The 24,663-nt window shown below is 35.6% G+C and overlaps 1 protein-coding gene across 1 annotated transcript in view; it reads left to right on the top strand.

Annotated features, from left to right (window-relative positions):
- KMO (kynurenine 3-monooxygenase) overlaps positions 1-24,663 on the top strand; it is a gene marked incomplete at both ends in the record, with an annotated part of 46,508 nt that overhangs the window by 14,520 nt on the left and 7,325 nt on the right. The window contains 7 exons of the mRNA XM_084253366.1: positions 7,327-7,375; positions 9,298-9,385; positions 10,735-10,900; positions 13,759-13,830; positions 15,023-15,144; positions 16,814-16,961; positions 19,134-19,191. Coding sequence (XP_084109492.1) covers positions 7,327-7,375; positions 9,298-9,385; positions 10,735-10,900; positions 13,759-13,830; positions 15,023-15,144; positions 16,814-16,961; positions 19,134-19,191 — 703 coding nt within the window. The remainder of the gene's footprint in view (positions 1-7,326; positions 7,376-9,297; positions 9,386-10,734; positions 10,901-13,758; positions 13,831-15,022; positions 15,145-16,813; positions 16,962-19,133; positions 19,192-24,663) is intronic.

Genomic DNA, 24,663 nt, shown 5'->3' with positions numbered 1-24,663 from the left:
TGATGTTCTGTATTTCAAACAAACCCAGTAGTATTCATTATGCTGCTTCATGCATCATACTTTGATTAGCAAGTATGATAAAGCACATACACTCATAGGAACAAGATCTTTGTAAATTCTGGGATGATAAAAGTAGTTGAAGCACCTCACACTTATTAGTATAGTTACTATCATAAAATAAAAAGAAAAGCAAGTGTTGGAGAATATGTTGAGAAATCAAAAGTTCTGGGCATTATTGGTGGGAAAATCAAATTGAACAATAGTTATGGAAGACTATGGTGGCGCCTCCAAAAATTAAAAATGGAATTACCATATGACCCATAAATTCTACTTTGGGATATGTATCTAAAAGAACTGAAAACTGAGTCATAGAGATATTCAAACACAGTTATTCATAGTAGCACTATTCACAATTGCTGAAGGGTAGAAATGACCCAAATGCCCATCGATGGATGCATGAATGAACATATATGAACATATATATATATATGTAAAATAAAACAATACATATATATGTGTGTGTCTCTATCTAGCTCCTGGCAGATAGTTCCTAAAACCCTAGTAATCCCCTAAGTGGTAAGAGCTCTAAGATAATCTTTTGTTCTAATATTTGGTCTTTGAACCCAGTTCTTGACACAGAATCTCTTAAATTTCCTGAATGACAATAGTGTCTACTGTTCAAATAATGAGGTGCCTTTTGATGTGTTTCTGGTTACCAGAGACCATGATTGATAAGTAAGTTGGAATGTTCAATACCACCCTCATTCTCTTGAGAAGAGAGGACTAAAATTGAAGTTACTGATCAATCATGCCCACATGATGAAGTCACCATAAAAATTTCAAAAAGTATGAGATTGAGAGAGTTTCCAGGTTTTTGAACACACGGTGCTGGGAAAGTGGTATCCCAGCGAGGGCATACATGTAGATCTTGCCCTGTTCTTCTCTCCCACCTGGATGTTCATCTGCACATTGTATAATAAAACAATAAAGAATAAGTAAACTGTTTTTCCTGAGTTCTATGAGTCTTTATAGCAAATTATTCTAAAGAGAAGGTTGTAGAACTTCTGATTTATGTCCAGTTGGTGAGAAGCACACGTGACAGACTACTCTTAGGATTGACATCTGATAAGGATGGTGAGGACAATCTTGTATGACTGAGATTTTATCCAGGTAGACAGTGTCAGAACTGAGTTAAATTTTAATACACTTTTTGTCAGTGTAGGAGGACTCTCTGCTTGCTTCACAGGGAATTGCTGGATGTGGCAAAAAATCCTACACATCTGGTGTCAGAAATATTGTGAGTATGGCAGAAATGCAAGAGTAAAGGAAAGACAAGGAGAAGTATAGATTTTCTACAACATATATTAACATACCATTTGACCTGATAGAGGAAGGAAATTCTAACACATGCTACAACAGAGATGAATCATTAAGACTTTATATTTAGTGAAATAAGTCACAAAGGACAAGTAGCACATAATTCCACATTTATTTATTACCTAGGGTACCTAAATTCATAGAAACAGAACATAGAGTGCTAATTCCCAGGGGTCTGGAGGATGGGGGTAATTAGGAATTATTGTTTAATGGCTGCCAAATTTCAGTTTTAAAAAATGAAGAATTCTGTGAATGAATGAAGATAGTAGCATAGTAGTCTGAATGTAATTAATGACATTGAACTGTATACTGAAAATAGTTAAGATGGTAAGTTTTATGTAATGTATGTTTTGCTACAATTTGATTCAAAAAGGGGCTGAAAAACTTTGGAGAGTGGGTAAAGTGGGGAAGGACCAGCATTTTCTATTTAATGACTTTTTAGAAATAATAATCGGCTTATTCTGGCATTATAAAGACCTAGATACATGATCCTGGTGGGTGGAAGTAATGGAAAGAAAGTCACCGACCAAATAAAGTGAGGCAAACAATTTCAGATAATTCATATACCTTATTTAATCGGCCTCAATTTGATCTTGCTGTTACAGAAAAGAATCCCTTCTTAATAGACAAAAATTATTTACACATGCAAGTCAAGTATAAGATGTATACCTAATGCATTCTTTCTGTAAGCAACAATTGTCCTCCTGTGTGCCATGTCCCAAGTCACTTGCTGAGTGTAAGAAGAGCTTGCCATCTGGTGAGAACAAGTATTTTCAAGTTCATTGGGAAAAGAACATAGATGAGTGAACGCAGAAATACTCAGCTGTGTGGCTGAGACCAGAAATATTGAAATGATTCAGAGAGGGAGGAAAGCTTTTCAGAGAAGACATCACATAGATGTGACTTGATTTGCATTTCCCTGATTATACGAGATATTTGAACACTTTTTCATATGCCTGTTGGCCATTTGCATTTCCTCTTTGGAGAAATGTCTTTTTAGTTCTCCTGCCCATTTCTTGACTGGATTATTTACTTTGTTTTTGTTGAGTTGTGTAAGTTCTTTGCATATCTTTGTGATTAGTCTCTTATCAGTTGTAGGGAGCACAATTTATTTTTCCCAATCAGTGGGGTGTCTCTTTTTTTTGGTTAATGTCTCTTTTGCTGTACACAAGCCTTTCAGTTCGATGTAATCCCAGGTGTTTATCTTTTCCTTGACTTTCTTTGCTTTGGGTAAGTCAGAAGGAAAAAGAATAATGTCAGATGGTTTCACTTAATGAGAAATATAGGGGAACCAAGTAAGACATCAGGGGAAAAAATAATAATACAAAACACAACAAAACAAAACAGACAATTATAAATCAGAGACATCCTGCAGGGGAGGAGGGTGAGGGATCAGAGGGAGGAGCACAGGGGACTGAGGTGATGGTGTATGGGTGCATTGGTGAAAGAAATTCTATGGGGACTAAACCTGAGGCAGGGGGAAGAAAATAGTATTTAAAAATGAACAATGAGGGCCTTCCCTAGTGGTGGAGTGGTTGGGCGCTGGTCTGCGAAGCTGCCCGCAGCCTCTGTAGTGCCAGTTTGAGCCCTGGCCACAGGCGAGTGTTCCACATGGCACGACAGACCTCTCCTACCGTGCCCGTTGCCCCCCTCAGCAGTGTATATAGTCAGTCTGCCTGTTCTGTTCCCCGCTCTGGCTCTGGTGAATTCTCTCACCCTCCCGCGCTTCTGACTGAACCCAGTGCTTGCATAAATAAAAAAATAAAAATAAATAAATAAATAAATCTTTTAGAAAAAAAGAAAAAGAAAAGAAAAAACAAACAAAAACGAACAATAATGAATAAAAAAAAAGAAAATATAACTTGAGAGAGGACTTTTGTTTAAGTGTTAAATCCACAGGTAAAAAGCATTGTCCTGATCAAATGAAGATCTCTCTATGGAGGGGAGTTGGATAAGACCAGATTTCTAAAAAATGTAAACCTTTTAAGTGCCAAGTGTGCATTGGATGAGAAAACTTGTAAAATTAGTTTTGCTTAACATAATCTTAGAGTGATCAGCAAAATTAAGCTTTTTTAATGCAACCACTTTGCTTTAGATGAAGAAATAGGCTGGATGATTACATGAGGTCAACTTCAGAGAAGAAACTAGACAGTTTTCCTCAGAGGCAATGGCAAGCAGAGAAGGTGTAGGAGGGCCTCACAAGGGCAGTGGGCAGTACTACTTAATTTTTGACTAAATTTAAAATAACTCCTAATAATCACTACCCCTGCCCCTCAGATTATTAAGGAATGTGTTTAGGAAGACATCCCCCGTCCAGAGAATGAGCTAATAAAGTGTAAATAGATCAGGGACTATGATATGGTTCAAAAGATCAGGATAAATTATGTAAGTACATAAGAAGTATCTGGTCAAGAGATTAAAACTTGCTCCTCACTCCCACCATTAAGGGGTGTGTGTGTGTGTGTGTGTGTGTGTGTGTGAAAGAGAGAGAGAGAGAGAGAGAGAGAGAGAGGGAGAGAGAGAATATGAATATGAATCTATCACCTTCAAAAAGGTACAAGTGTTTGTGGGAGTTCCCATTTGGGGGCCTTCAATACATTAGAAGAGTGAGGAAATGGTTCCTACTCCACCCATTCTTAAAAATTGAGCTAATGTTAAATTTATAGTTACCACAATTTCTTTAGCTTGCATTATTACTTTTATATCTGAGTCAAACATAGAGGCCTTCTTGACCTTTAAGAACAACATAAAATTGCATTGACTCATTCAGTTCACACCTGTGGAAATCCAAGCCTTTCCGATGACCTCAGACCTTCTGCAAATCCCCAGGACACCTACCTTCAACTGATTTCCATCCCCTGTTGGTATCTTATTGCTTCCTACCTGGTGTTGACTATGAACTATGAGGATCCAGACTCTCATGTAGTTCACCCGTTTCACCAATTTCCACAAATAATGCTTATTCAAAAAATTAATGAATATATTGAGAACCTGGGTCACAGAGGGCCCACATTGTATACAACACAGGAAACTACTTACAAATGGCTTATGTGTACAATTGGACCTGCAAAATCCTTTCTGAATCCTTTCTCTGAGCCTAACCACCTCTAGCTATTTTTTGTCTATCTTTATGTCCTGCATTGTCTAAATTCTTCCTTTTTTGCTTGTTCTTTCCATTTTCCTCCCAAAGACTCTTGGCAATAATCAATATATTCTATGATATACAGAATAGGTCCAAGTTCCAATTCTTACTCTTATGCACCAAATGGAGAAATGGCATCCCCTTACTAAAAAACATTTTCATTTGAAAGCATTCAAAAACAGAACATAAACATTTTTTTCTAATAAACTGGAAAAAGTAAACATTTCAATTACTCTCATACAAATTTCCAAAAGAGGTTGCCCAACTTTCTTTAGGCCTTTTTTTGTTGTTGTTAAAAGAGCCACATTGTAGTTCTTGATTTGTTTATTTGTTTGGTAAATTTTTTATTGAGGTAACATTTTACTGAGGTAACAGTACTATATATGATTTAGTGGAATAGATTAGCACTTCTTTACAGATGTACATTACCACACCACACCCACCACTAGAGCACACATATCCTTAACCAAGATCACTGGCTTCCCTCCACCCATTTTGGTCAACTTGATAACCAAACTGTGGAACCTTCACCATTATGGAAACTTAAATATTATTGATTACCAAATATATTATTTTTGTACCAAATATAAATTTCACTGGTAGTTTTAAACGTCTACATATGGATTAGGTGAAGATTCATAAATTAACACAATTTGTTTTAAATGTGATTTAGCATAATTTGGGAAATAATATACTCAACATGTTTATACAAGTGGCCTCACCCTGAATTCAAGACTTCTTTGTAACCTTCATGGAACCTAGTTAGACACTTTTGCCTTTCTGGGTTCCTTTTTCTATAAAATAATAATAAATATAAAAAGTTAGATATTATGGAGTATATTGCTACAAAGATTAATATAGTTCCTTATGGATTAGTCAACCTTGATGAATATTGTACTGAACAGTCAGAAACAAGGAACACATGTTTCATGGATGGCTGGTCCTACTCCTACCATCTACCCCTCTCTCTGCCACAAACAACACCAAGTGTACACACATATAAGCACACACACACACACACACACACACACACACATACTACTACTGCTGCTGCTGCTGCTGCTGCTGCTGCTGCTGCTACTATTCCTCCTCCTTCTCCTCCTCCTTCACATTGAAATGAAAGCTTCAAAGTAGTCTTTTTGGGACATAGTACATTGAGTTTAGTTTCTATCATTTCTGAAATTTTTAGAACTGTTCGATTTATTTATTTATTTATTTTTTTAATTGTCTCTTTGCTTGATTTTTTTTTTATAAATTTTATTGTTATATTCCCCATACAATTGCAGCCCCCCCATTCTGACCCCAATCCCTCCCCTCCCGCCCCCGCCCCCCTAAAAGTGTCTCTGGTTCATAGTTTTTTGTTGATTTTGATTTTCACTTTCTTATAGTTATTCATTTTCCTGGTCCCTTATTTAAGTTTTCTAGATTCCTGCTATGAGTGAGACCATCCGGTATTTTTCTTTTTCTTTTTGGCTTATTTCGCTGAGCATGATCCCTTCCAGCGCCATCCATGTTGCTGCAAATTGCATGTGTTTATCTTTTTTGAATGCTGAGTAATATTCCATGGTATATATGGACCACATCTTCTTGATCCAGTCATCTATTTTTGGGCATTTGGGTTGTTTCCAAAGCTTAGCTATTGTAAACAGTGCTGCTATATACATAGGGGTGCAGGTGTTCTTTGGAATTGATGTTTCTGTGTCCTTTGGGTAAATACCTAGGAGTGGAATTGCTGGATCATATGGAAGCTCTATGTTTAGTAGGTCCAGAAATCTCCACACAGCTCTCCACAGTGGTTGGACCAGTTTGCACTCCCACCAACAGTGCAGAAGAGTTCCTTTTTCTCCACACCCTTGCCAGCATTTGTTGTTGCTAGTTTTTTTAATATGTGCCATTCTCACTGGTGTAAGATGGTATCTCATGGTAGTTTTGATTTGCATTTCCCTGATTACAAGTGATGTTGAACATTTTTTCATATGCCTGTTGGCCATTTGCATTTCCTCTTCAGAGAAGTTTCTTTTTAGCTCTTCTGCCCATTATTTGACTGGATTATTTTCTTTGTTGTTGTTGAGTCTCATCAGCTCTTTGCAGATTTTTGTGATCAGTCCTTTATCATTAGTGTTGGGTGCAAAATGTTCTCCCAGTTGGTGGGGTTTCTCTTTGTTTTTGTTATTGTCTCTTTTGCTGTGCAGAAGCTCTTTAATTTGATGTAGTCCCAGCTGTTTATCTTTGCCTTCACTATCACTGCTTTGGGTGATGTGTCTGTAAAGATGTCTTTGACGTGCAGATCACGTAGTGTTTCGCCTATATTTCCTTCTATATATTTTATGGTTTCAGGTCTTATGTCTAGTTCTTTAATCCATTTTGAGTTGATTTTTTGTGTATGGTGTGAGGTAGTGGTCAAGCTTCATTCTTTTGCATGTAGCGACCCAGTTTTCCCTAGAACTGTTCGATTTAGATCCCTACAACAATGTACAATTGTTGTTGAGATGTACAATGATGTACAATGATGTACAAGATGTACAATTTGTTGTTGAGACAAAGCAATCTTAGTGAAAATAATATTTTTCGTACAGGGAAAGATGTGGACTTTATAGTATCAAACTTTTAAAAATCCTAACTTTAAATTTGAACTTTGTATTATATTTATTTGGGTATATATTTTAGAAAAAGGCTATTTAGCTAAATGTTTATAAAAGTAAGCTGGTGACCTGCTAAAAGAGTAAGTATTTCCTGCTGCTGAAAAACATAAAATTATATTTGTTTACTCTCAGCATCAAACAATATCTATCTTATTTTTCTTGCAGTATATTCTTTCTATAAGCAGAGAAAATCTAAATAAGGATCTATTAACTGGTAAGTTCAACATTCTGAGTTAAAAAATAAGCACATGATACTAGTATTGCTACATGATGTACTGAGATTTCTTCTTTATTCTTTTTTATGGGTGCTAAGAAGAAGACTACATACAATACAGTCTTTCTTGAAAAGTAGTAGGTGATAGATTCTGTGGTATCTCTTTTACATCTTATTAATGATCCAAATAAGAAATAGTTTATTTGACATATTAAATTCCTACTGTCTCACAAGCACTGGGATGCATGTTGTGTTCATACCCTGATAAAGAACTCACAGCCTAGTGGAACAACAGATGAACTTGAATGCTTTGCAAAGTCGATGAAAAGCAATGGGATGCAGGCTGATAGAGAGCTGTAATCTTTAGAACAGTGTGACAATTCCCGTGTTCAAAAGTGGTTGGAGGGGATGGAAGGGATTCATGATATTTTTGGAGATCAAATAAACAAATTGGTGTAGGAGGTTGAAATAGAAGAAGGCATAAAATATAACTCTGAAGTTTCTTACTAGGCACCAAAAAACACAGTCCCATTAATGGAAAAGTCACTGGACTGCAAATTATATTTGTAGCTTGGATAATCAATCCAGTCACATCCCATATAGCTTTTGATTATAGCAGATTTTCTGTTCTTCATCATTTGTGCTGAAGAGGTTCACTCCTTGAAAATCATGCCACTTACATATTTCTACTACCTTTTGAACCAATCCTTCATGACATAGTCAAGCAACCTCTGATTTTTGGAATTAGTGAAGGGGAAGTTCATTGAAGTTAATTATTCCAGCTCCTATATTTGTATGTCTTTAGGATGAGTGAATCAGTGGGATGATCTTAAAACAAATAAACCATAGAGCAGTTTTTTTTTAAATGTAGTATAGCAGGCCTAAGACCATTTCTTTAGTATCTCCTGAATTTATTAAGATAAAAATAATAGCAAACATTCATTGAACCACCAGGCACCTTGTTAAGTGCTTTCTCTGCATCACTTAAATTGAGAATGACTTTTATCTCCTTTGCAGAGGGTAAATGAGATTTTGAGACCATCACAGTATAAAATTCAGTTTTAGTAAGTAGTAGAATCTGGATTCGATCTTGAGTCTGTTTGTTCCAAAGTCTATGCTTTTAACTACTACAGTCACTATCTCAAATATTATCTCTGAACATTTGCTAATACTAAGGAATTAAAACCTGGGAAACAGCTGATCTTGGTGTACATAGCAGAAGTACCCTAACTGATTTTTTGTTAGGAATGTGCTGCACAGACAGTAATTTTATAAATGCCATAAACATGTTAATAATATGAATGTAGAATTTCTTGATACCCTCCTAGCTTTGGCATGCAAAGTGCTGTATTCTTTCCACAGCATAAAAGGAATGAGCAGCCTGTTCCCATACTTGATCCTTTGTAAATGCTCTTTACTCCTGACTGAAGTCTCTTCTCTGAACTTGCAAAATTTGTAGCTAAATCAATTTACTGCATCAGCATTTCATGTAGGATTGTTTCATGGTTCACTACTCCATGGAAAGTTAATAATTGTTAAGCAACACAAACACCAAAAAGGTTATGTGACCAAGAAGTTTGAAATGTCATGATCAAAGATGTTTTAAAAGTTGTTTTTTCTCCTCAGGGGCTTTATTCTGTGAGTCTGCATCACACATCTTTTAGAGCACATTATTATGTGGCCACCATTATCAGCTACATGTGAAGTTTTAAATTTTATATTGATTTTTATTCATATTTTACTACCAAATCACCCTGAAACATTTGCCAAGTAGTTGTCAAATTATCATTTTAACAAATTTATGTTTATATTGTTAAGAATAAATGTCTCTATGTACTCTCAGAAAATGATTACTATTTCAGTTTAAGTGAAATAAGAATTGGAATTTCAGTTAGATTTGTTTTCTTTCTTTGTTTCCCCAGCTGTTGAGAAATATCCCAATGTGAAGTTGCACTTTGGCCACAGACTGTTGAAATGTAATCCTGACGAAGGAATGATCACAGTGCTTGGGTAATCAATCACTGGTTGATCTTTTGATATCAGAGGTGAAGGTTTAGAGTGGAGAATTGTATCTGTAAACTTTGTTCTTTGGCTATTTGGGTTAAAAGATTACTAAAATGGTATCTCAAATAGTCCCTAGAGTCAAAGAATTTTAGGGCGAAAATAGGCCATAGATGTGTCCTGAATACCATGGCCAGTTGTTTTTTTTGATTCTCATGCTCATTTACTCCCCCCAGGTATTGGACACAGCTCACTACATCTGTTTCAACTCTTTCCTCCCTTCAAATGTATGACCCTTCAATGCCTGCTTCTCTTCTTTCTTTTTAGATACTATTTGTTTGCCTTGCTTTAACTCTTTCCTCTCAAGTTCCAAGGCTCATTTCCCATTCTTGGGATATGTTATGGATTGATAGTTCATTCAACCGTCACTTGTGAATTCACGTCTCTAAAATTAATCTCTTTAGCCCAGGCCTCTGTTTTCATTCTTATTGCTTATTTCAATCCTAATCAATGTCAGTGTACCATTAAACATTTTCACAGGTGCATCTTGCAATAATCTCAAACACATTTACAACTTGGATCATCTATTTGTTGATCATTTGGAGTCTCACTCCTGACTTCCCTAGTAGTTAGAATCATTTTGGATGTGCCCCTTTCCCTATTTTATGCCATTAGTTCTATAAACACACCTCAGTCTTCCTGCTCCTTCCTGCTGTTCTCAGAGCCCATGTCTTCCTTCTCCCTAAGCACCGCAGTGCCCGAGCTCTTGTCCCTGCACTGGCCACTTCAGTCACCTTGTTGCTTTTCCCCTTGTTTTGCATTCTGCCCCCACTTTAGTAGGGCCACAGCAGAGTGAGATTGCTTGAATTGTCACGTGTCATCCTTTTAATGGAAAAAAAAAATTTGCTCTTTTTCCCCCAGAAAAATGTATTTAAACATTTTGTTTTAACATTCAAAATTCTCTTCTCCCCTTCCCTCCTTTCTTTCCATACTATCTTCTGACATCCTCCACTCAAGCCAAACATATTGTTCCTCAAAAATCCTAGTTATTCATATAATCCCTCTATTTGGAAACCTCTGCCTTCTTTTCAAGATTTTCTTCTTTTGTGCAAGGAATTCAACTTTTAGTAACACTTCCATGGTTTAGCATGTCTTCATTAATCAGGTTGGCTTTGTTATTCTCCTCATAAATAACCTGTGATTGGGTATTATCAGCTTTGTTTTATGGCGACAGATTCAAAGCTCTAAATCAGATTTCTAAAAGTGAGTAGTGGCCCCTATTAGCCATTATATTTTTTACCCATCACCATTTTCACCAAGAAACTTTTTTTTAGATGGTTCACTTTATTTTTTTTCAGATCTGACAAAGTTCCCAAAGATATTGCCTATGACCTCGTTGTAGGATGTGATGGAGCCTACTCAACTGTCAGAACTCACTTGATGAAGAAGCCTCGCTTTGATTACAGTCAGCAATTCATTCCTCATGGGTATATGGAGTTGACCATTCCACCTAAGAATGACGACGTAAGGCTTTCCTTTTTTTTGCTTATCTACTTTCCATAACTCGACAGAAGCATAACCTCCTGAACACATTCTCAATGGCAAGTCTTAGTTTTCTCATTTCCTGATTTCCATGTTAAACCATATGTGGTCTAAAACAAATACATTGCAGGTATAATTTATATTGTCATAAGCAAATAATTGTAGTATCTTTAGGGAAAGTAAAATTCCCACAGAAGCAGTAAGGGCCTTGTAAGTAGAAGTAAACAGAGCTAGTTATCTGATTTGCATGTGAAACATTCATTTTGAAGTTATTGATTTAATCTATCTGAAATTGAAATATCTATAAAATTGTTAGTCAAATTGGAGTAGTGATATTTATATACCAGATATTTACCAAATTGTGTTAGCCTGTCAAATCTATATTTTAACATTTAAACTGTTGTCTTTCTATTTCTTTCTCCTGTTCACAAATTTATTTACTAATATTTTAATTTTGATTTTATGGTTTCAGGTAAGCCTTGATCTCCTGGCCCAGTTGTTGATAATACTGGACAATAAAATAACAAGATTCTGTTGAAAAGTTGTTTCAAACTTCAGTGAAATCATAAATGTTAATGTAGATTTAGTATAGCTATTTATTGTATACATATTCATCTTTAATACTAATAATTAGTGGTTTATAAAACATGGTATTTTTAATAAATGGTGATTCAAAATATTTATTTTAAAAATAGTTAGTGACTTATATAAACACTGACATAGCAGTGTGAACAAGACATGGGAATAATTTGACATGCCCCCAAAATTGATCCTATGAATCTCTTTCCCTGTTTCCTTCCCTTCCTCCCTTTCCCACCTCATTTTTGACTCTCTGTCTCTTTCTTTCATGTAATAAATATTTTCATTCCATCTCTGATGGTTGGAGTGGGGAGGGAGTAAGAGATTGGGTGAGTGACAGGGTAATTATATGAGAGACTCAGCTTAAGGCTGATTTTGCATAGCAAAGATTTGTGGTGAGGGAATCAACAGAATATGAGGAACCTGACTGTGGCACTGCTGTTGGGCAAGAATATCTATTGAAAGCATGACTTGGTAATAAAGAAGCTGAAATTGTAAAGGTCTATTTTCTAATTAACAAAAATATCATGAACATCAAAATATTCTTGGTGTCATAATTTCTACATCAAAACAATATATACACCATTTATCTATGTTAATGATGAAAACAGGAGGAATTTTTTAATCTTTCCGTTTTTTTTTAAAGATTTATTTTTATTTATTTATGAATACAAAAACTGGGGTCTAGGCCAGAGGTGCAGGGTGGAGGGGGTGGTGAGAAGATTCACCAGAGAAGAGTGGGGAGCAGAAGAGGTAGATTTACTGAAATACACTGCTGAGGGGAGCAACAGACAGCAGACAGGAGAGGTCTACTGCATCATGTGTGTCAGCTCCCTGGCTGGGGACCAAACTCCTGGCGCAGTGGCTGGCAGTCACTCCATAGCACTGAGACTTTAACCCCTGCACCTCCAGGGAGTCCCCGCTTTCAGCCTGTTTTAAATCAGTAGTTTCAACCTTTGCTATTACAGTAATGATAAATCGTTTTCATCTGTCATTTTTCCAGCATTATCTTTTGAAATTCTAAAAAGTTGTAGGAATGGGCTAAAAATAGCAAGTGGGAAAAATGAAAGACATTTGACTTATCCAGGGTGACTTTCTTACTCCGCACCTAAAATGCTCATTTATGCTGCCTTCCGCTTTATTCAGCAAATTCACCTCCACTCAGGAGACAGTGTTCTCCACTTCTTACCTACCAGTTATTTTAACCCTCCAACCCTACACATTTTTTACTTTTCCAGCTTTTATCAATGTACTTCTGTTTTGGCACCAAGTCACGATTGTCTCTCTACCATTTAAATAGGCATTAAAGATAAAGGATTTGACTTTTCTTATGCATATACCTGGCCTATTCAACTGCATTGTAAAAAATATCTAAAGTCAAAGAGTTATGCTCTTATTCTTTCTATGTCTGTGTGTTGAGCTTTCTTTAGGACTCTGGGAATTGAAAAATATTAGGAATAGTTTCTTTTCCTATGACACAAGTGACCATAACAGAGTTTGAAAAAGTTAGCTGGGAGATCATGGTGCTTTCTGTTTCCTTACTATTTTTAAAATGAACACATAGTAAGTGCTTTATAAGCCTTTGTAAAAAATTAATGCAATCTACATAGCTGGAAAATAATGGAATATTCTTATGTATGTAATACCCTGGGAACCTCAAGTATTTGAGTTAATTGGATCTTTGTGTCAATTGATCTAGTCAAACAATCAATATTTATTCAGGGATTATTGCATAGTATTGGGCTCACTAAAGAGAGAAGACAAATCTACTTTTTATGATGTAGGAAATAAATAATGAGGCTTGCTTGTAAAATTTTGTGTTGTCTGTGAATATTAAATGTGGGATCTTTCTATTCACACATATACGTTCCAAAGTAAGGTGGAAAATGAAGTGTAAAATTATCACACACATATATGCACAAATATATAATTTATGTATTATATTTATTCATACACATAACCACACACATATACACATATATATCTGCATGTGTGTGGTTGTGTGTGTGTATATGGAAATAAAGAGAGAAGGAGAGAGGGAGAGTATATGTGAAACAGACCTAAGCTTGAGTTTATGAAGTCAGAACACAATGTATTTTCTAAGATATAATCTTTTGTCTTATACAGCAATGGATGGGTTCATCACCATTCACGTGGTGCTATATAAATTACTATGGTGACAGTTGTAGCATATGCAGAGTCAGCTTTATAGATATGCTTCACTAATACAACAACATTTATATCCCTTTATATTTCCTCAGTATGCCATGGAACCTAACTATCTGCATATTTGGCCTAGAAATACTTTTATGATGATTGCGCTTCCTAACAAGGTAATATAGAATTTCATGCCAAGTAGTTAGTAATAAAAAACCCAGTTAGTTTTTATTATTAATCTTTGCAATTTTTTACTTTAGTACTTAGTAATGTTCCTACTTACTTTTATACTGGGTATGTATAAACCTAATGCTATTGCTTATTCTATTTAGTGATCATAACTTTGCCACTTTGTGATGACTGAGAGAAAACCTGAAGGAGATTTAACCTGCAAAAATAACTAAAGGGAGTTTACATATGGTGGTGCCTACTGTCTTCTCTTAGAGACAGTCTAGGAAAAAATGGTCTCTAAATAAAGCTGAAGGTCTTTAAGATCTATAGGACTCTGGAATATACATAATCCAGAAAAAGCAGGGATGTTCATTTATTGGACATTAGAAACTATTTTGCTATATAGATGTAACTATTTCTCGCATTAGTTTTTTTCTCTCTCTTGATAGCAGTTGTAGGGTCCAATGTCCCATGAGATGATCTTAAAAGGAATAATAGATGTTGCAGGGAAGATTGAGGGTGTAGGCCAGAGGCATGGACGTGAAAGAATTTACTAGAGAGAGTGGAGAACTGAAAACACAGATAATGAAATACACTGCTAAGAGAAGCAGTGGGAGAGACAGAAGAGGTCTGCTGTGCAGAGGGGCTCGAGGCTCTATTTATACTCCAGGCATCATTGACTGGTTAGGGTGAATAGTCTTGGGTGTGTCCTGACTGATGATCTGGGTGACATAATGGATCATCAGCTCTTTGGATCATCAGCTTACTGTCCAGTTCCCAGGCAGTCCCATCCACTCCCTTTGTTCATTGAACCTTCCCAGACTTGCTTGCTGGGCAAGGACTGGTGGCTTAGTTTTTAAATTTAGTAATGATACCACAACAATAGAGGAAAAAGGAGAGGAGAAATGAAATCCAACCAACTTAGTAACAATGTAAGAGGTGCGGTGTTTGCTTGGTGAAAATGCCCGTAATTTATGGTGTGGAAATTCTCTACAACCAAGGGTGCCAGGAAAAACCCTGGGACTTGGTAGAGGTTTTCTTTGGGAGCAAGAGAAGAAGGCAAGGATGCCCTCCTGTGTTTCTAAACATTCTTTCTAGCTTCCCCTCGCAAGAAGCTGGTGAGTTAGTGTTCCATCTTCAGTGCTGCCAAAGCCCTGCTCCCTGTTCTCTTTCACAGGGTTTCTTTTCTTCTTACAGAACAAATCTTTCACATGTACTTTGTTCATGCCCTTTGAAGAATTCGAGAAACTTCTAACTAGTAGTGATGTGCTGGATTTCTTCCAGAAGTACTTTCCAGATGCCATTCCTCTAATGGGAGAGTAAGTTTTATGATGTGTAATTGTGTCTTATGTTCCATGGAGTATGAAAACTCCATGCACAGCCAGTTTCCCTGGGAGTCACCTAAGTCCAGTGTGCCGCAGACACTGACTATGCTGCCTTCCACGCATGGGTATAATCACCTGTGGCAGAACAGACAGCAAACAGCCTCCAGTCTCAGGTCTACCACTTACTAGCTTTCTTACTATGGCTTGCTATGTCTTGGGCCCCTCATAGTAAAATCGCAATAAATAATAATACTTGCCTGAAATGGTTGTGACAGCTTAAGGAGATCATGCTTATAAATTATTCAGCATAGGATCTGGCACATATAATGTTCTTCCAAACTGACAATTTACATTAGTTTTATTAGATAGATCATCACCTTCAGTCCATCTGTTTCTTTTCTTTTTTTTAAAGATTTATTTATTTATGCTCAAAGAACTGGGAGTACAGGCCAGAGATGCGGGGTGAGGGGGAGAGGATTCACCAGAGACAGAGTGGGGAGCAGAACAGGTGCATTGACTGAAATACACTGCTGAGGGGAGCAGTGGGCAAGACGGGAGAGGTCTGCTGCACCATGTGCGTAGCTCCCTGGCCGGGGATCAAACTCATGCTGCAGTGGCTGCAGATAGCTTCATAGAGCTGTGGTTTAACCCCTTGTGCCACCAAGGAGGCCCCTTCTGGTTCTTATCATCATCATCCTCTTTATGGGCCTTGGCATTTAGTCTCATTCAGTAATGCCTTTGCTCCCTTGGACCCTCCCTTCTGAGTAAGACTTAGTTTCTACCTCTATCAGGGTCTTCATGGAGGTAACATAAAATTGCAGGAAAAGCCAGATTTTAATACTGTTTCTGCTCCTTACTCCCTTGAGTCTCAGATTTTTCATCATTTAAAATGAGCAACAGGATACCAGCCTTTTAGGGCAGTTGTGAAAATTAAATAAGTTAATTACTTTAAAGGGCTAGCCCATTGCCAGTGCAAAGTAGGTCTTTTAAACAATTATGTCTTGTCCTTTCCTGTAGACTAATTCAGTTACCTGCATTAATCTCTCCTTGAAGGGAACCTTGAAGGAAATTATCTGCCCACCAACTTTTAGTCCTTGTATACTTTTAAAACTTGTTCTGTGGCTACTTTTGGCTCTCTAGTCAGATTTAAGATCCTTGATTATCTCCTACTATTATCTCCTACTATTATCTCCCTACTTATAGCTTCTGAAAACTTCTGTAAATACTTGACAGATACTACTTGATTACAACTGCCCATTTCCAAATAACATAAATAAATTTGTATTAATTTTGGTTTGTTTTGGTTTAATTAAATGCACAACAGCATCTTGATTATTCCATGGAAACCAAAAACAGAACAACATATTTGAAATTGTATGTTCTTTATGTAGGATGATGAAATTTTTAGGACATAGAGCACAGACATATTTCAATATATTCAACTGCGGGCAAACTTGTTCTTATTGGATGTTATCACTGTTAACACGGAAGGTATTTAAAGCAATGGAATTTGGGGACTGGGAGAAACCTCAGTTTACATCCTGGCATTTCTGTGTATTTTTCAATGAAATACGATATTAGTAAAGTCAATAAACCTGAAAGAATTATGTAATATAAAATATCCAGCTTAACATATTTGCATCATGATTATTTTCCTCTGAAGGGAAAAGCTGAAACAGGATTTCTTTCTGTTACCTGCCCAGCCCATGATATCTGTAAAGTGCTCTTCTTTTCACTTTAAATCACACTGTGTGCTGATGGGAGATGCAGCCCATGCCATAGTGCCCTTTTTTGGGCAAGGAATGAATGCGGTAAGTTCCTTTTCCCTAGGTATGTTTCTGAAATTTTTCTAGATCAGAGTTAACTATACAATTTTAAATAAAAAAGACATAGCTAAACTTATGCTCACAAAATCTCTGTGACATCAATAAATTCAACAATCATACCAGCTGTTTAACTAGATTGATCACTAACTATAATCACCTTGGGGAGCTTGACTCAATAATTTAATACAGAAAAATACCAAAAAGCATGATGGTATTCTGTTAGAAAATGTATCAATAGCTTGAAATTTGGAAAGTTGAATGTCAATAATCCCATATTTAATTTTTAAAATATGTATTTTCTAGAGATTATATATAAATATATTAATACCAATATTTATATTTTTATGAATAAATTTTTGCTCTTCATTCTTCTGTAATTTCAATTTCTTTTTTTAAGTATGAAATTTTGACATTGTTACATCTAAATTAAAATTCTTGAGTGCTGATGTGGTGTTTAGAAACAAAATGCTTTGTGGGAGGAAAATTTTCTTTCATGGAATGTTGTTGTAGTCACCCTTTTTCAATTTTACATTTTCTTTTAAATATGATGCAGTTTCAAATTTCCTTTTTATCACAGCTGTGTGCAAAACATCAACACAGTTCATCATGAGATGAACATTTGGGTTTAATGAGATACTTTACACTGTAATTTTTGTGTTTTTTGGAAAAGTTCACTTTTCTGTTCATTTTTTAACAAGTAAAATGTGGTAAGTCTCATGTGATTTATCCTTAGCTATAAAAAATATAATAGGATCAAAGAATATAAAGATCCCAAATTATCTGCATTTATACACTATAATTATACACCAAATTATACACAAATTTATACACCAAATTATACACTATCTTTTTCAAAGGACAGAAAGATACAACTGACAGGGTTAGACAAAGCTATGAAACAGTTTAAATGTTGAATACTAATGTTTCATGGAAACTTTATGATTCTGACTAGAAAAATATTTCAGAACATACATAGTGTTCAAATAGTGAACATTAATTTTTAAGATTCCTAAAACAGTTGTCTAAGTTGACAGCTGGTGACTATGTGTGAGAGAGAACTAGTAGCTTTATAATCATTAGTCATGGATTGTTTGGTGATGGAATACATATTCCAAGTGTAAATTGTTTGTGAATATAATCAATTATATTTTCTATGAAGTAGTGGTAAAGATTTTGTTCTATATAAACATAATTATTTATGTTTTATGAAAACATAAGAACACAATGATTTTAGCATAGGTGATATGTGCCCTGTCTCTGGCATTAGAAGATCTAAGTTCAAACCCTGGCTTCAGGATTTATTGAAATATGTTTTTGCATAACTAAACTTACCTATCTTATCTTTACTTATCTTTACTTCCTTACCTATAAAATTGGATTTTTAACAGTACCTCCATCAAGAGATTCTTGGGGAATGAATGAGTTAAAGACTGAAAATGTTATCGCAGCCTAAATGGTATCTCACCTCTAAATTCCTATAGCATTAACATTATATGAAAATGACAAGTAAATTTGTTTTATATGTAATCTCTGTAATTGATGCAATGAAGATTTTTTCTTTTAACTTTTACATATAGTTTTATTTTATTGTCCCTAAAACTCTAGTTTGAATTCCTAGAGAGTAGAAACACAGATTTTTATTTTCTTCTTTCCCAGTGCAATTATCATAGTCTCATAGTGATTTTTGTGGGTTTCTTGATATTGGAAATTTTCTTTAATTTTTATTTGTAGGAGTTAAATTAATATAAGAATCTATCCTGTCATTAAATTCTAAATGTGGATCATAAAGGCCTGAATAGATATTATATAATTCTAAAATTTGTGGTAGCTGTTAAGTATTTGTGGTAGCTGTAAGTATTCTTATTTCTGGAAGAAGCATTGGAACTCATCAAAATTTCAACTGTAATTTAAACTATTGATCAAATCCCAAGCCATTATTTACATATGTAAATGTTTGTATATATATGTATATATGAATTAGGAGAAGACAGAACAATTAACCATACAATTGATCATCTTTTTAAACAAATTCAATGCTGTTGTGCTGGTTGAGAATAAACATTCTATGAACTATACTCACTAGTGGAAATTCTTTTCAAAATTGTTATGAGTATTTTATTATTTCCAGTTTATTTTTTTCATTTTTTTATGTTTCAGGGTTTTGAAGACTGCTTAGTTTTTGATGAATTAATGGATAAATTCAATAATGACCTTAGTAAGTAACATTTCTCAACTGAATATGGACTAGCCCTGGTAATTAATTGTAGACTTATTTCTGTTCTTGGGATATTCCAAACTCATGATGCATATTCCTTGTTTATGATTATAAATTTTTCTACTAAGAGTTCAAGGCCACTATTGTTGTCCATGTCAGAGAAGGAGCACCCAGAGAGGGAAACATAATTTTATTTAAGGTTGGTTCTTATGGGGAGGTCTATGCAGTGAGTCTGTGCAGTGAGTCTCATAAAAAAAAGTTCTGCATACCAATGTTTGGTTGCGATCTGCTCCTTTCCTTCCCTTTCAACCCAAGAAACACTTACTGTCTTCATCTACTGGAGCATGATCACGGAAACAATTCTAGAAACGCCACAGCTTTCTTGCTTTTAGCCTTAGCAAAGGTAGCATCTAATATTTGCTTTTGATTAAAACTGGTCCAGATAATTTATCAATTTTACAAATTTTGATGTTTTTATATGTAATTCTGAAATTAAGTTGAATTAAATATATATAATCTTTTAGCAAAAGAAATTGCAAGCAATATCTTGAGAACTGAATAACTTTTACTTCTTCTCAGCACCATTGTTTTCAGATGTTACCTCCAAATTAAAGTCTGTTTCAGGGAAAGAAGAGATTTAGAGAATTGAATTTAAATTTAAATCTACACCCATATCCCAGTCTTTTTTTTTTTTTAATAATGAATTTTATTGTTATATTCCCCATACAATTGCAGCCCCCCCATTCTGACCCCAATCCCTCCACTCCCACCCCCGCCCCCCTAAAAGTGTCTCTGGTTCATAGTTTTTTGTTGATTTTGATTTTCACTTTCTTATAGTTATTCATTTTCCTGGTCCCTTATTTAAGTTTTCTAGATTCCTGCTATGAGTGAGACCATCCGGTATTTTTCTTTTTCTTTTTGGCTTATTTCGCTGAGCATGATCCCTTCCAGCGCCATCCATGTTGCTGCAAATTGCATGTGTTTATCTTTTTTGAATGCTGAGTAATATTCCATGGTATATATGGACCACATCTTCTTGATCCAGTCATCTATTTTTGGGCATTTGGGTTGTTTCCAAAGCTTAGCTATTGTAAACAGTGCTGCTATAAACATAGGGGTGCAGGTGTTCTTTGGAATTGATGTATCTGTGTCCTTTGGGTAAATACCTAGGAGTGGAATTGCTGGATCATATGGAAGCTCTATGTTTAGTAGGTCCAGAAATCTCCACACAGCTTTCCACAGTGGTTGGACCAGTTTGCACTCCCACCAACAGTGCAGAAGAGTTCCTTTTTCTCCACACCCTCGCCAGCATTTGTTGTTGCTAGTTTTTTTAATATGTGCCATTCTCACTGGTGTAAGATGGTATCTCATGGTAGTTTTGATTTGCATTTCCCTGATGGCAAGTGATGTTGAACATTTTTTCATATGCCTGTTGGCCATTTGCATTTCCTCTTCAGAGAAGTTTCTTTTTAGCTCTTCTGCCCATTTTTTGACTGGATTATTTTCTTTGTTGTTGTTGAGTCTCATCAGCTCTTTGCAGATTTTTGTGATCAGTCCTTTATCATTAGTGTTGGGTGCAAAAATGTTCTCCCAGTTGGTGGGGTTTCTCTTTGTTTTTGTTATTGTCTCTTTTGCTGTGCAGAAGCTCTTTAATTTGATGTAGTCCCAGCTGTTTATCTTTGCCTTCACTATCACTGCTTTGGGTGATGTGTTTGTAAAGATGTCTTTGATGTGCAAATCACGTAGTGTTTTGCCTATATTTCCTTCTATATATTTTATGGTTTCAGGTCTTATGTCTAGTTCTTTAATCCATTTTGAGTTGATTTTTGTGTATGGTGTGAGGTAGTGGTCAAGCTTCATTCTTTTGCATGTAGCGACCCAGTTTTCCCAGCACCATTTATTGAACAAACTTTCTTTGCTCCAATGCATAGTCTTTGCTCCTTTGTCAAAGATTAATTGACCATAAATCTGTGGGTTTATTTCTGGATTTTCTATTCGATTCCATTGGTCTGTATGTCTGTTCTTGTTCCAATACCATGCAGTTTTGATGATTATGGCTTTGTAGTATAGTTTGAAGTCTGGGAGTGTGATGCCTCCATTCCCTTCTTTTTTTTTCAGGAGAGCTTTGGCTATTCGGGGTTTTTTGTGATTCCATATGAATTTCATCAATAATTGTTCTATTTCTTTGAAGAATGACATTGAAATTTTGATTGGAATAGCATTGAATCTGTATATTGCTTTTGGTAGGATGGCCATTTTAATAATGTTTATTCTTCCAATCCACGAGCAGGGGATGTCTCTCCATTTCTTTGTGTCTTCTTCTATTTCTTTTAACAGTGTTTTATAGTTTTCTTTGTATAGGTCCTTTACCTCTTTTGTTAGATTTATTCCCAAATATTTGATTTTTTTTGTTTCGATAATAAAGGGGATGGTTTTTTTGATTTCTTCTTCTTCAGATTTATTGTTTGTGTATAGGAAGGCTACTGACTTTTGCGTGTTGATTTTGTATCCTGCCACTTTACTGAACTGATTGATGAGTTGAATTAGCTTTTCTGTGGAGTTTTTGGGGTTCTCTATGTATAATATCATATCGTCTGCAAATAGTGATAGTTTGACTTCTTCTTTTCCTATTTGGATTCCTTGGATGTCTTTCTCTTGTCTTATTGCCCTGGCTAGGACTTCCAGTATTATATTGAAAAGCAGTGGTGAGAGTGGACATCCTTGTCTTGTTCCAGATCTTAATGGAATTGCTTTCAGCTTTTCACCATTGAGAATGATACTGGCTGTTGGCTTGTCATAGATGGCCTTTATGATGTTGAGGTATGTTCCTTGTATCCCAAGAATTTCAAGGGCTTTTATCATGAATGGGTGTTGCACTTTGTCGAAAGCTTTCTCAGCATCTATTGATATTATCATATGGTTTTTATATTTCTTTCTGTTGATGTGTTGGATAACGTTGATTGATTTTCGGATGTTAAACCATCCTTGTGCCCCTGGAATGAATCCTACTTGGTCGTGGTGAATTATCTTATGGATACATTGTTGGATTCTGATGGCTAAAATTTTATTGAGGATTTTTGCATCAGTGTTCATTAGGGAGATTGGCCTGTAGTTTTCCTTTTTTGTGTTGTCCTTGTTCGGTTTTGGTATTAGTGTAATGTTGGCTTCATAGAACGTGTTTGGTATTGTCAATTTTTTGGAAGAGTTTGTGAAGGATAGGCACTAATTCGTCTCTGAATGTTTGGTAGAATTCATTTGTAAATCCATCAGGTCCTGGGCTTTTGTTTTTGGGGAGGTTTTTGATTACCATTTCAATTTTGCTAATTGTAATTGGTCTGTTTAGGTGTTCTATTTCTTTTTTATCTAGCTTTGGGTGATTGTAGAGTTGTAGGAATTTGTCCATCTCCTCTAGATTGTTAAACTTGTTTCCATATAACTGTTCATAGTAGTTACTGATTATTCTTTTGATTTCTGCTGTGTCCGTTGTGATTTCTCCTCTTTCATTGATGATCCTGTTTATTTGTGCTTTCTCCCTTTTTTCCTTTGTGAGCCTGGCTAGGGGTTTGTCTATTTTATTTATTTTTTCAAAGAACCAGCTCTTGGTTTCATTGATCTTTTGGATTGTTTTTTTAGTTTCAATTTCATTTATTTCTGCTTTGGTTTTTATTATTTCTTTTCTTCTACTGGTTTTGGGGTTTTTTTGTGGTTCTTTTTCTAGATCTTTGAGCTTCGAGATTAGGATGTTTCTTTGAGTTCTTTCTTGTTTCTTGATGTGAGCTTCTATTGCTATATATTTTCCTCTTATTACTGCTTTTGCTGCATCCCATACATTTAGGATATTGGTGTCCTCCTTGTCGTTCAATTCAAAAAAATTTTTAATTTCTTCTTTGATCTCCTCATTAGTCCAATGGTCTTCCAGTAGTGTGGTTTTTAATCTCCATGAGGTAGGAAAGTTCCTTGCCTTCTTTTTATGGTTTATTTCTAGTTTGATGCCTTCATGGTCAGAAAAGATGGTTGATATGATTTCAATCTTGGTATATCTGTTGATGTTTGTCTTGTGCCCCAGTATGTGATCGATCCTGGAGAATGATCCGTGTGCGCTTGAGAAAAATGTGTACTCCGTTTTTTTGGGGTTTAGTGTTCTATAGATGTCTGTTAAGCCTAATTGCTCTAGGTCCTTATTTAGAGCTTTGGTTTCTTTACTTATTTTTTGTCTTGTTGATCTATCCATTGTTGATAGTGGTGTGAAGTCTCCCACTACGTATGTGTTTTCTCTGATGTCTGTTTTCAGAGAGGACAACAGTTGTCTGATATATTTTGGTGCTCCTTCGTTTGGTGAGTATATGTTAATGAGTGTTATTTCTTCTTGAAGTATTGTCCCCTTGATCATAATGTAGTGACCATTGGGGTCTCTTTTTATCTTTTTGAGTTTGATATCTGTTTTATCTGATATAAGTATAGCTGTTCCTGCTTTCTTTTTTGGTCCATTTGCTTGTAGGATTGTTTTCCATCCTTTAACTTTGAGCCTATTTTTATCTTTTGTCGCTAAATGTGTTTCCTGGAGACAGCAAAAGGTTGGGTTTTGTTTCTTAATCCAGGCTGCAACTCTGTGTCTTTTTATTGAAGAGTTTAGTCCATTTACATTTAGAGTTAATATTGATATGTTAACATCTGTATTTGCCATTGTGTTTGTCTTTCCTTTGATTTTATTTATTTATTCTTTTAATAACTTTTTTTTTTTTTGGCCTTCTTTCATTGTTATTCGTCCCTCTGAGGTTCTGGCTTTAGGACTCCTTGTAGTATTTTTTGGAGTGGGGGTTTAGTTGCAATGAAATTCCGGAGTTTCTGTTTGTCTGGGAAGGTCCATATTCTTTCTTCAAAGAGGAAGGAGAGCTTTGCGGGATAGAGTATTCTTGGTTGGCATCTGTTTTCTTGGAGTCTGTTGACTATGTCCCTCCACTCTCTCCTTGCCCGTAGTGTTTCTTCGGAGAAGTCTGATGTCAGCCTGTTTGGCTTTCCTTTGAAGTTATCTGTTTCTTCCCTCTTGCCAGCTTCATTATTTTTTCCTTGTCCTGGATTCTTGGGATCTTTACTATTATGTGTCTTGCTGTATTTTTTCTTTCGTCGTGGAAGTTTGGTCTTCTTCTTGCTTCTTGTATATCAATTTTCAGCTCCTTCTTCACATTTGGGAAGTTCTCTTCAATTATCTCTTTGAATATTTTCTCTGTTCCTACTTCTCTCTCCTCTCCTTCTGGTATTCCTATAATTCTTATATTTCCTTTCCTCATGGAGTCAGATAGTTCCCGAAGTCTTTCTTCATTCTTTTTCCTTCGTACTTCTCTTTCCTTTTCTGTTTTGGTTCTTTTTATTTCTGTGTCTTCAAGAGCACTTATTCATTCTTCCATTTCATCAATTCTGCTTTCATTGCTTTTCCTAGAATTCTTTAGTTCTTCCACTAATTCTTTGATCTCC

This window comes from Talpa europaea, assembly GCF_964194135.1.
Source record: "Talpa europaea genome assembly, chromosome: 14".
NCBI lineage: Eukaryota > Metazoa > Chordata > Mammalia > Eulipotyphla > Talpidae > Talpa > Talpa europaea.
This window is presented reverse-complemented; position numbering and strand designations above follow the sequence as displayed.